At 37.0% G+C, this 12831-nt stretch overlaps 1 protein-coding gene across 3 annotated transcripts in view; it reads left to right on the forward strand.

Annotated features, from left to right (window-relative positions):
- Positions 1-12831, forward strand: part of ZBTB46 (zinc finger and BTB domain containing 46) — an 83761-nt gene that overhangs the window by 48030 nt on the left and 22900 nt on the right. For all 3 annotated transcript variants that reach the window (XM_019548310.1, XM_019548311.1, XM_019548309.1), the window contains exon 4: positions 7133-7414. In XM_019548310.1, coding sequence (XP_019403855.1) covers positions 7133-7414 — 282 coding nt within the window. The remainder of the gene's footprint in view (positions 1-7132; positions 7415-12831) is intronic.

Raw genomic sequence — 12831 nt, forward strand, 5'->3', positions numbered from 1 at the left:
TTGGTTTTATTTAGTTTTGAACGTGGGTGGGTGGAGGCAGCTGTGGGTGCTGCGGAACAGGCTGGTAAGGTCAGTATGTCCTTTAGCATTACTTTGTTGAACTTTCATAATTAGGTTTGGCTTTTCCACCTGAACTCAGGAGTGATTTTTTTTTTTTCCCCCCCCACCATATGATTTACATTTTAAAATCAATGTTTAAATATTTTTGATGGTCTTTCTGCGATATCTGGGGGATTTTGTTTTGTTTTGTTTCGATTCGATTTGACTCGGCTTGTCTGTGGGTTATTCCAGTTATAATGTGCCACTTATCTGTGGATCACATACAGATGTGAAGAAGACAGTCTATAAATTGTGTTGCAAAACACGGGAACATTTATGAAGCACAATTAATTCTTAAATGTACAAATGGATTTCAAATGGTAATTATCTGCAATTGAAATTTAACTGTGAAGAACAAATCAGATGCCTGTTTATGCTTGTTGTGCCAAACACTTATTATTTCCAGTAGCATGCATTGCGGTGTGATACACATTCATCTAGACTCTTTTATATAAGATTGCATGTTTGATTGCATCTACTTTCCCTGTATTGGCTCTCACTTCTGTCACCATATACTTTAGACTTTTCTCTCTTTCCTTTTGAAGACATTAAAGTATCTACAAGAAATGCTTAGTTTCATTTGAAAAAAATATGATACTGAGGAGTATTAAACCCAGCAATTTATGAAAGGTGGGCAACCTCGTACCATTTGATTTGTTATTCAAAGTTTATAAGTAACTTGCAAAATAAAAATTCTTGATCTCTCTCCTGATCTATACCTTACCCATTTCATAAAATGCTTTTCCTTCCCTGGGAGGGGTGGGGTTAGTTGTCCATTGACAATTAGGAATGAAAGTGGGCAGGAGGGAAAAATTACTGGAATAAATTTTGAAAGGGAAGAGTGGTATTGGGAGCCTGGGACTGGGGGGAGAAATGACTGGAAAACGTGTGGGAGAGGGGAGTAAAGAATAAAAAGTAGAGAAAAGAGGAGGAGGGGAAGGAAAAGAGTAAAGAGATTAAGTATAACTTGATGTTTGTAAGCCATAAAGTGCAAGGGGGGGCTAATGAAATGAGAGCATAGAACAAATAAGCAAAAGCAAAAAATGTAAAGTGATTTAAATAAAGCAAGTTACAGGTCGTTAATTACAAGATAAAATTGTATTTCTTTAAACTGCAGGAGTTATTTCTTTGAGCATATATGTGTTCTGTGTCTGGGGATGATGGCACAGGTATTTTTGCTTCAGACTACTAGGTTTCAAGCTTTTATTAGCAACTCTTTTTAGCTTTTGTAGATAAGTAGTTTAAAATTGTCTTTTATTTCAGTATTTTTAGTAAGTTACATTATCACATTACTTTTGTTTTAATTCCTCACTAGAAGTTTGAGGTGTGTGTGTTTTTTCTGGATAAAACAGTGCTTTGAGTTCTACCTTAAAACCTAATAAATCTGAATTTCCAGCTAATCATGGTCCATGATGATGATATGCTCTAGTTAATGGAGATGGGCTTTTTATATGCATCCACAAGCCATGTCTCAGATACAGCTCCCACAATTTAATTATTTTTTTCATTTATCTGTGTCAACTTCCATCAGTGGAGTAACATAGTTTCTGGACTTGCTCTTCTCCTTATTGCATCAGTAAATTTTAATCTTGGACAGAACAGTTTTGGTTCATTGGTTACGAGACACAGGTAATGTGATTATGGACATCCTCATCCTCTGAAAGAAAATCTGAAACTTCTGCATTCCAGCCCTACTGATAATTATCCTGCTGTCTAATACCTTTACCCAGCTTGGTCAGTAATGTGTTACCTTGTAGCATTCTTTTTGTACTTAGTCCAGAAATATGTAAACTCAAAGTCAAGTTGCTTTTTTTCTGTTAAGAGCAAAATGTCTGTGGTATGTTTGCATTTAGTGTGTGGTTAGAAATGATTGGGCTGAGTTCCTGACCCTTTAAATATTGTTGTTGTATATTTTGGGGTTTTTCTTTCTTGAAGGGCCTTGGCCTAGACACTGATCTTTGGGTTCGGCTCAAAATAGACATAAAACTTGAAGCAGCCAAGCAGTTTCATGCTGCAGTCTGAGTGCTACCTTGACGTCTGTGACTGGCAGCGATGAGCATCCACTATCTACTTTCAAAGTGCTGTGAATCGCACACATTCATTCACATCTGCTCACAGATATTACCCATGTATTCTTCTGCTGGGCAAATCATCTTGGGTGATTATCTGTCATCATCCATAGCTTCCTGGAAGAGGGAAATCTGTGAAAAAATTCTTAAAAGGCTACAGCGGCTGGACGTAGACGTCCTACACAGCAGAGACTGTTTTGAATTGGTCTTTGGGCTCCTGCTCTTCACAGTAAAACGGAGCTCATGCAGTTCATGTCCTTTTACTTTGACTAAACTCTAAACTGATGGTTGGATTTATATACTGCGTAGAGTTGAGGAATCAAGATTGTCAAGACCACACCAGTTTGCACCAACTGCATTTTTTGAGATGCAAAAATCTAATGATGATGTCAATTTGATACGGTGTGATATTAGAAGAACACATTCTGTAATGTGGTTTCAGCTTCTTTTCATGCTATAGTAACTAAGAACAAACTGTGCATACACAGAATGAGAATCTTCACGTTCTTTCTGGAGTATCCTTTGAATTCTGTTTGAACGGAAACTGTCTGATCACGTCTTTCTGGAGTCTGGTTGGTTACCGAACCATTGCCCAAAGGTTTAGTCTCTCGCTAGTCTGAGGCTTATGTTTTCTCAGACTGGAAGTTTGGAGACTTGTCAGACCCTGTTAGACATAGATCAGACCAAAGAGCTTAGGAGCACTTTGTCACAGTGTGGTAAAGGAACAGCCAGTAGTTTTTCATATATGCAAGCTAAAATTATTGCAAACAGCACATTACAAACTGGTACCTAGGTGACTACATACATTCCAGCCTCATCCCCAGATATGTTTGCAGCCAGTCTTGAAATATTCCTCTTGATATAGCAAAACTACCTTTTTTTAATTGATCAATATAATACAGTTGATCAGTATAATGCAATTTATGTTTTCTGTTATAAACTCCTCAGTAAAGACTAAGGGAAATAGTTTTTGCATGCAGTGGCAAATCACATGACCAGTTCTATATAGTTTATAACATTAATGTTTTCCAAGCCTCTCACCCACATAAGTGCATTTTGGGTTCTTCAAACTAGGTAAATATAAGATAATTGTCTCTGTAGAAAAAATATTTCAGTTGTTTGTTTGTTTTTTACTATCTCTAGGTGTGTTTAATTTTCTCATCTTCAGTTTATGGCCCAATGCAGTTTAGTATTACTTTTAAAATAAAATCCAGGTTGCCAAAGTAGCAGCTTGCTGCTGAGATCAAGTAACTGTAATCTGGATTAGGAACTATACACATGAAACAGAGAGCTGTATTTTATTGCTAGCGTATTCCTCAGCAGAGTGAATATCCAGTTCAGTTCTGTTTTTTCCAAACGTAAATTATACACAGCAGCCTTGCCTATCTGTGTTGGTTTAGGAACTTGCTGTAGCCACTCTCTCAAACTGCTTGACTGTCATTCTTGCTTAGTTGTGGTAATTACCAGCTGGTCAGTGTAATCAAGGACAAAATGCATTTTCATTGTATGCTAAGCAACTAGGATATGTGATTGCTCTGTGTGAAAATCCATGTAATATGGGTTCCTGTACTTTTTTTTATTAATGTGTAAATAAGGGCTTTTCCAGTTAAACATTGCTTTCAGTGTCAGGGATGTGGGATGTACACTGCAGTTAAAATTGATAAAACAAACCCTGTGCTTTTATAAATATCTTTATTCAGCTGAATGAATAAAGCTTTTCTGAAAGATTTGGTGCCCTGGAAACTAGGGTGGGGCAAAAGAATAATGGGGAAGAACTAATTTCAATGACATTAATGAGCTCAGTTTTTCAGAACAGCATTAATCCCCTGTTTCACTTGCTGGCCCTGATCAAGACTTCAGTGAATGGTGCCTTGAATCAGAGGAATGCCTTAGTGGTTAAAAAAAAAAAACTGCAATAAAAGCTGCAAGTTAGGTGAAGCTGAAGCTTGCAATGTCTCGTTTCCTTGGACAGTTTAAAGAAAAAATACATTTATGGAAACTTAGTTTACAGGAATTTGAAGGGCCTTAATGAAGAACTTTGATTACTGGGCAGTGATGGATACTCTAGATTTTACATAATTCCTTGGTAACATACTAAGCTTTTTATATCGGACAGAAGAGAAGAATAGTTTTAGAGGCTCTGTGAAGAAGGACTTCATTTATTTTTTATGTTCTCCGACTCTGGACATACAATATTTACATAAAGTAATAAGCAATTTGCATGCGTGTGTTAAGAAAAAAAAGTAATCAGCAGAAGAGAGAACCTTTAGGAGGAGGCAGTTTCACGTCTTTTGATGGAGAATTGCTTTTGAAGAAATCAGGATAAACCTTTATTGGCATAAGATTCAGCAATTTACATTTTTGTCCAGCTATGTCCATCCTGAGGCAGATGTTTGCTAAAGGCTACCTTCCTGGCCAGGAGCAAATTGCAATAATACCTGCCTACTGTCTGTGATAGTTGCCCATCTATCCATTCCTGATCCCTGTTTAATTCACAAGAGCTTGCAAAACTGATATAAATTACATTTGTCTGTTCCAGGTTGAAGAGTATTTTAATATGCTTGTGATTGTATGAGGATATGTTTTGCCTTGCTGTGTATTTGAGCCAGTTATACTATACATATGAGAAGTGCCAAAGCTTGTCTTCTGCTGTCTTGGCTTTTGGGAAATCTTTAATATCTTGTCACAGTTACAATGAATCTGCATGTGTTTTAGCAATTAGTGTGTATGTGTAGCATGCAGCAACAGATTCTGGAAGCTGTCAGTCAGCATCTGTAATTGGCTTCTGAAAAGAAGTGAGAAAAATGGAAGTATTTACTGCCTATATTTGGCAACAGTAACTTTTGTTGTCAAACATACTTTCTGCCCTGAATTCTTTGTTGCTACATGCAGAAATGCACTCCAAACATGAGAAGAACAACAAGTTTGGTATCCATTTGTAACCACCTGTTTGATAAAGATGTTCATTATATCACTTTTTAAATTGGCTCGAATTCTTTGTTCTCTGGCCATTTTATGATGCTTGAATTTGAATTCTGTTTAAAGGGAAACTACCTAATAACATGTAATGTATACGTAATTATTTTTAAATGACTATACTGTTCAATACAACAGAAAGAAGCATAGCTAAGTATTAACAGTTTAAAAAAACAAACATCAAAACTAAAATTTAGAAACTCAAAACTTAAACTTTTATTATATTTTTTTTCTGATGGGAATGAGTACAACTGGGTAGTTACTCCAAAAAGAAAAATTGAGTTGGAGCAGGGTAATGGTCCCTTGTCAATCAGAAATAGCTTGCCTGCTTAAGGAGACAGAGGATGTATTTAAAGCCTACAACTAGACATTCCCTTTCCTTCACTATTCCTCATATGTCCCAACAACTATTGTTGACAGCTGTCTGCCGGCCAAGTTCTCTGAGTGGGGTATATTGAAGGGAAGCATATAATACCAGTTCTTATACCTGCATTGACTTCCTGTTGGTTTGTGTGGATTTTACGGTGTTTTGACATTCAAAGTATACATCATTTGAGATCTATCTACCTGAAAAACCTCCTCTTCCCCCCCATATATTTATGTATGAATTGTGCAGAGTTCTAGAGCTGCAGTCACCTTTGCTGGGTCATTTCCAGAGTTTCCCCAAAACAGCCTGAAGATCTTAATTTTTAATACATGCTAGATAGGCATTGTTTGTTAGGGAGTCTTAACCATTATCCAGATGTGTGAGATTGGGTTTTAGGTTGGCTGCATGTGACTACTGACTAATTAACTACTTCACATTTATGGGAAAAGGTTCCTGTTTGGCAGCTTGGTGGTAATTCTTTTCTTTATGAATTTTTCAAATAATTACCATGGTGGCTGGAGGTATGGATGGAGATCAGCACCTCTTTTTATTTCAATAAAAACAAAAACATACGAATGCATGCAAAATTGTGAACATTATATACTTGGTATCATCTTGTATCTTTTTTTGCATGTCTTTTTTTTAATGGTCCATTATATTTGTATTCACTGTGTTGATTATTCTTGAAGCACTTGGCATTGTTAGCTCAGAAATCTGTCACTATTGCTCATGTAAAGCTTAATCTCTTTTTGCATGCGATTGAACCATTTAAAGTGTGTTTGTGTGTGCACACACACATGCATGCCCTTTTCATATAAATGACCTCATGGACCCTGTACAGAGTAGAACTTCTGTTGCTCAAATTTTCCAAAAACGTCTTCAGGGAAGAAACCAGGGCTGGAAAATTTCAGCCTGGACGAGTAATGTTTTGGAAAGCTGCAATTTAAGGGACTGAAAACAGCTTCTCTACTAGTGCACTGTCAAAGTCTCTGAACTGGTAGTTATTGAGGCTCTTAAACCCTAGTACAAAGTACAAATTGATATAGCTTAGTGAGGGGTTTTCTTACTATTTGTACTCTGTTGGGTTGTCATTGCTTATAGTTGCTGTGAAGACACCCAACTAGTTCCCAGGACAGCATTGCAGGCTACAGCTCCTATTAGTAGGTCCAGAGAGATTTCATTGACCTGATTCTGGTGGCATCATCTTTAATTTGTAAAAGAGTATGTGCTCTTCAGTAAAACAATGTTACAGTTCACAAGCTTTTTTGAAGGTGTGCAGGAGGTGTTTCCAACAAATCAGTTCCTCATGATGCATTACAAAGAGGCTTCAGTGGTTGGCAACAGGCAAAGCTAACAAAAGTTTGCTTTGATATAGAGTACCTGTAAAGCAAGTTTTGGGTTAAGCTGAAGAAATCCAATGTATCAGCAAGGTTGGGACTAATTGGAATATTCCTGCCATTTGCTAAGAGAGTTAAACTGAGGGGACTGCTTCCCTCTTGAACTATGTAGTATTGGTTCCTAGTTATCTGGACTTTAGAAATGCATGTATGGTAGATGTGTGGACTTTCAAGGCGAGGCATATTTTGTACATCTTCCTAATGGCATTTTTTTATTTCCATAGGTGGTGATGTGACGGTGACAGAACCTAGCAGCTCTGATAACCGTGTGGAGAGATCTGATCTTTACACAAATGTGGATGAAGCACTCATAGGCGGTGAAGCTAGTTACCTGTCTCAGCCTCTTACTCCAGAGAAGGATGATGCACTTCAGGCTGCAACAGTTGCTAACCTGCGGGCAGCCCTCATGAGTAAGAACAGCCTGCTGTCTCTGAAAGCTGACATGCTGAGTGAAGATAGTTCTCTGCTCTTCGAATACTTACCCAAAGGCACACATTCTTTATCTTGTAAGTTTGCACTTTTATTTTATGTTTTTGTGTAATGCTACATTTGCAAAGTCATTTGGGAGAAAAGCAGGAAATACAGATCATTTTAGATTTATCAGAACTGTTTATACAGACTTTTAAAATTGCATGTATAGAAACTTACAACCCTCTACCCTGCCTTTCGTATGTATTCCATAATGTTCAGAAACTGTTACTGGTAATATTATGCAGCATATCTTTAACAGCAACAACTGGAAATACAAAAAGGTGTTGTAGAAGTATATAATAGACATATTAGGACACTAATAGTATCTAAGTAGCATGGCTCAACTCTGATTGGGGAAAATGGTAGCTATGAATGGAATGCAAAATGCTTGATCTCTTCAGTTTAAAAAAAAAAGATACTATGAAGGTTTTGAATCCAAATTTGACCAGTCGTAATGCTTGATGGGAAGAAATCATTATTTCAGTAACATTAAAAAGTACAAGAGTAGTAGTTGATGTGTTTATAACTCTCCTTAACCTATTTTTTCCTTCTTACTGCTGTGTTTTGTTTTTAGCTAATAATGACCAAGTGGTTTGTGCAAGTGAACTGACTTCCATTGTGTTCAATCACAAAAAGAGTTGCTTGTTTGGGTTTTGTTTGGCTTTTATGTTTCTTTTATGAAGGAGGAACTAATTTATTTCAAATGATGGAACTGAAAAAGGAAGGGAAATCAATTGGATTCTTTTATTGATGGCTAAATGTCCTGCACAGCAATAGCAACAGACGTTCTCTGCATTAGTCATTTAAAGCTACTTTTTTGAGTCTGAAAAGTTGTCAACATTGCATGTATAATGGCACCCTGCTTATCGTAAGACAGACAGTGAGAGACAAGTCACAATTGCACTGGAGCGTAAGTGTTGGTGGTTTTCTAAGAACAGATCTGGTTTTTTTCCCCAGTTGAACAGGCTGCTAAGGCATTTTGATTCTTTGGGATATAATGTTAAAAAAACTTTGTCAATGCAGTGATAATGTGGGGAGAGACCTCAGGGCACAGTAGAGGCTGGAGCAAAGTTAAAAGCCATTACTTTCAGAGAGATTTTTTTTCCTTCACTCAATTAAAAAAAAAAGTTGAAAGGATATTCACATTTGAATGGATTTAATTTTTTTTTTTTGTATTTTTGGTCACAGGAAGTGTGCGTAGTTACTTTTAACCCAGTAATCACTGTATATCGTGCAGTAACTGCAGGAGATGACCATGTAACTGCGATAAACGTAACAGCAGATCTCTTCTTAAATCAGTCTAAAAGAAAAAAAATGTAGGGAATTGAGATTTTTGTAACCTTTTTTGGAAGTTTGAGAGTTTTGGGAGGTTATTTTATGGCTTTTGCAGCTCCTATGTTGTATTTTTAGTTTACTCACCTTGGTGATCTCTGATTAAATGACTGGAATAGTTTTGGTTATTCAAACAGAAATCTCAAAGTAGCGAAGTAGCACAGAGCCCCTCTGTACCAATTCAGTCTTGTTCCATAGCACCAACCCTCGAACCTCTGCTATGGAAAGTGTCCTCCCCAGGCCTGCAGCTGGTGTGGAGGGTGAAAATGGGGCAGTTTTATTAAAAGGGGGAAGGGGGTGCTTTGGGTCAGAGTTTCAAGTGCAGTGTATTACTGCCGTGGCTTCTGCAAGTGGTAGCATGATGGAGTTCTTACCTTCATGGGCAGGAGAGAACTATGCTGCACCACCACCCCTCATCTTGGCCTTGAGTTGCCAGGATTTTTATTTTGCCTTGAAGCGGAAGGAAGCTATTGGCACAAGATCAAATAGGTATAAACCCGATCACAAACAAATTTAGGCTGTTTTTTAACCATCAGAAGCATGAAGGCTCCAATTACCTGGAGCCTCCAATCATCTTACGCAAGTGAAATGGATTTCTTTTAATTAAGGCAAAAAGATAATTGCTTGTTTGATAGTTCTCACTTCTGGGTGTGGCTGTGGCCCGAGGAAACTCATTTTAAAGCTGAAGCATGGAGCTCAAAAATGTTTTGTCTGTGTTTTATTAAAATGTGTGCTGTTTGTCATGACTCGCGTGGATGTGCCATCATAATTTTGAAATGGACTTATTTTTAATGTTTATTAGAATTAAATGTACGTCTTTGTAATATTAATCCGTTAGTGGTATTAAATGTATAGTGTTAAATCCTAGGCATCATTTTTAACACTGAGCACTCTTTTCCCTCCCCCCCCCCCCAAAAGCCAAAGAGAAATCCCCCCAGAACATAATGCTTTTGTAAAACTATAGCGTATAATGTTCATGCAAAGCAAATGGCTAGATCTTACAATATAGCCAAAACATCTCATTTCAATTAGCAATTGATTTTTTTTGGATGTTTTTGCCTCCCATTATTTCATGTCCATAGTTTTTATAAGCACAATTTGAGGATGTTGAGTCATTTAAACCCTTTTTTTAAGGCACCATGAACAAGGTTGATCTTTTTTTTTTTTTTTCTTGTTTAAGCACATGCAATTGTAGGTAGGTTTCAGTACTTTGTTTTCTGCTTTGTGGAATTTGACAATGAAATTCATTACTGTAATTTGAAGCATTTAAAAAGGTTTCCTACCCTCAGTTTTAATTCAATTGTATTTGGACCTTGACTGACCACCTTCTGATTCGGTTCTCCTCCTTGTTCCAAAAATGGTACTGTAAGTACCTCATCTAACTAGGGGTAACATCTGCTTTGCTTTTTTTTTTTTTTTTAAATAAGATGGAAGTGAGGAGATGGAGAACAGAAGAGTGTTTTCTGTGCTTTTTCATGAGCTGTTTCGAATGGGTATACCTCTAAAAGTCTCTGTGTAAATGGGAGCCCTGTTGTTTTCCTCTAACATAATTCATACTTTTGTGAGATGTTAACTGAGAACACACTAAAGTCTTCATTGTACCTCATGCTTCTTTTTCTAATGTATTTCAAACCTGGGAAGTTGTACTTGGGGAAGAACTGGTTACCAGAAAGCTTTGTCTTCGCTTTTTTCCCCCTGTTTCTGCAAAAATGGTTTTGCATAGTAAAAAAAAAACGAAGTAAAAAGTTCTTTGCAACTGAAACAGTCTTTTCAGTGGAAGTAGAAGCAATGTATGTTTTGTAATACTGACACCTGAGGTGTGAAATTACCTGATATTCAGTTAATAAGAAATGTAGCGTAGTAGGATTCTTGCTTTTCAGTGCCTGTTAATGTATTTTGTATGTAAGGATCAAGCAGAAGTGCAGTACTTCTAAATTTACCAGATTCAAAGCAGTTTAAAAATAAGGTAATTTACATTTCTTGCCATGACATAACATCATAGCCATATAGCTGGAAACTGTACTGTCTTTTACTGTGAATAACATTGCTTCTCATAAGCTAGCTGGCTTAATCGTCATATAGGAAGTCTAAAGAATGGATACTGTAAGAAAAGTAATCTCAGTGATTTGTTAGCTGTTGAATCAGTGTGGTACGGGACAGTTTGATGCTGGAGATGCTGACTTTCACATGCGATCAGGATTTCCCTTTTACTTGTCATTATAGATGTCATGCACTGTTCATAAGTAAGCTGCTCTGTGCCAGTATCCCACTGTAGTAATGATGATCATGTACTATTCTCAGGCCCTTTGTAAATCTGTGTAAAGTTTACTTCCATGTATTGTATTAAACTTCTGTAGAGATGTTAAGTGCTTTTAGACATGCGTCGCAATTCACCCCGATGAGATGACATTTTGGGGGTAGAGGACATCATTTGTGTTTAACTTGTTATATCAGCTTCTTTGTCAAATATTTTGGGATCCTTTGGAGTAACGTATTAAATAAATATAGTAAAAACTTCTGCAACACTGCTTCCTGGTGACTTTTTAGTTTAAATATATTTATCATGTGTATACATGTTATGAATTAGCCACAGTCTAAATAAACAAAAATAAGTGTTTGCAAAACTTAATTTTTACCTGAAGGGTGTGTTTCCAAAATGAATATGTGATAGCTTGCTTCAACTCTGCTTGTGCCTTAAAGATTGCCAGTGACTTCACAGGGGTTTTTGGGGAGATAATGAAAAATCCCCTTCCTGATATTGTGTACAGAGCTTGCTTACGTGGGCCCTGATTAGGGTGAGCTTGTCAGCTCTTAAGATTTATGCCCAGTTTCTATTTCTTTAAGGTGGAGGGTCTTGCTATTCTTCTTCTATGTCTAAGAGAAGAAGAGATTTAATCTTGGTGATTTCAATCATGTTATTTTATCTGTCTTTTCCAGTGTAAAAAGTCAGTGCTTCAGCTTTCTGGGTACTTCAGTTAAACTCCCTTAAAATGACTCCTTTCATATTTTCAGATGTTATATAGCTCTTCATATGTCTAAGTTCAGCTCTTCCTGTTTACACTCTGTTTTGCAGCTAAAACTGTTTAGAGAAGCAGTTCCTTGAACCTTGTTGTCCAAGATGTTACTTAGTACACAAGGCCCTTTTGCTGTAGGCCTAACCCAGTTAGTATTTTATTTTTAGATAGCAATTCATTGCAGCCAATAATTTATACTTTCCGTAAAAGTTAAAGGAATACATTTACACAGTGGTCACTCTTCCCAGGTGGGAATGCTTTAAAGCTATTCACATGTACATGGATTTTTTTGTACATGCAAAACCAAAATGTCATTGATGTCATTTTAAGCATGTCATAATGACCTTTGCCTTTCAATTCGACATTTCTGCAGGAGTTTACTTTTAAATCTGTTGTTGCTTTTGGCAAACCCACAGCTTTCATATAGCTAAAGGACTTGCATGCATGTTACTTCCATGAACAATGGTGACTGAAGGATTATAGGCAGGCTTAATTTCTCATTAAGAAGTTAAAGTATCTTTCAGTCATTAAAGAAAATTGCATTTAAACCTTAGTCATCTTAATTTTCTTACCATACCAGTCAGAATGGAGCCTGAACTCAAATGCTGTTTACTTACTCGCGTAGCAGAGAACAGCAGTGCTGCTTTTTTATGTTTGCAGTTGGCAAAAACAGATAAGTGTCTTTTAATGGCTGTTTTCAAAATAATCACTGTTCTTGTGTTGTGCTGAATGTCCTCCATTCCCACTGTCAATGGCTATGTACTTTTTCCCCTACCAAAAACTTACTGGTGGTCATTTATGAACATTTACCCTTGGTTTGAAAAGTGGGCAGCTGTTTAGTAGGAGCCGAATATGAAGTGTAGCTTCCTCTGAAGGCTAACAAGGGAATTATGTAAGCCAAGTCCTCTTGTTTTTACTCTGTGATAAGCTTAGGTCTCCGGATTGAACCTCCCATACACAGTCTGGAGTCCCACTGTATAGTTGCAATATAAATAGGACCAAATCAGCATTGTAAGACTAAATCAGAACAGTAATTAGCCTCCAGTGTTTGGCTTCGCAGGCAGTCTTAATGATCAGACTTGAATTTTGTGCTGCTTTTCCCTGAA

The sequence above is a fragment of the Crocodylus porosus genome, unplaced genomic scaffold (genome assembly GCF_001723895.1).
Source record: "Crocodylus porosus isolate Cpor-Errol unplaced genomic scaffold, CroPor_comp1, whole genome shotgun sequence".
In the NCBI taxonomy this organism is placed as follows: Eukaryota; Metazoa; Chordata; order Crocodylia; family Crocodylidae; genus Crocodylus; species Crocodylus porosus.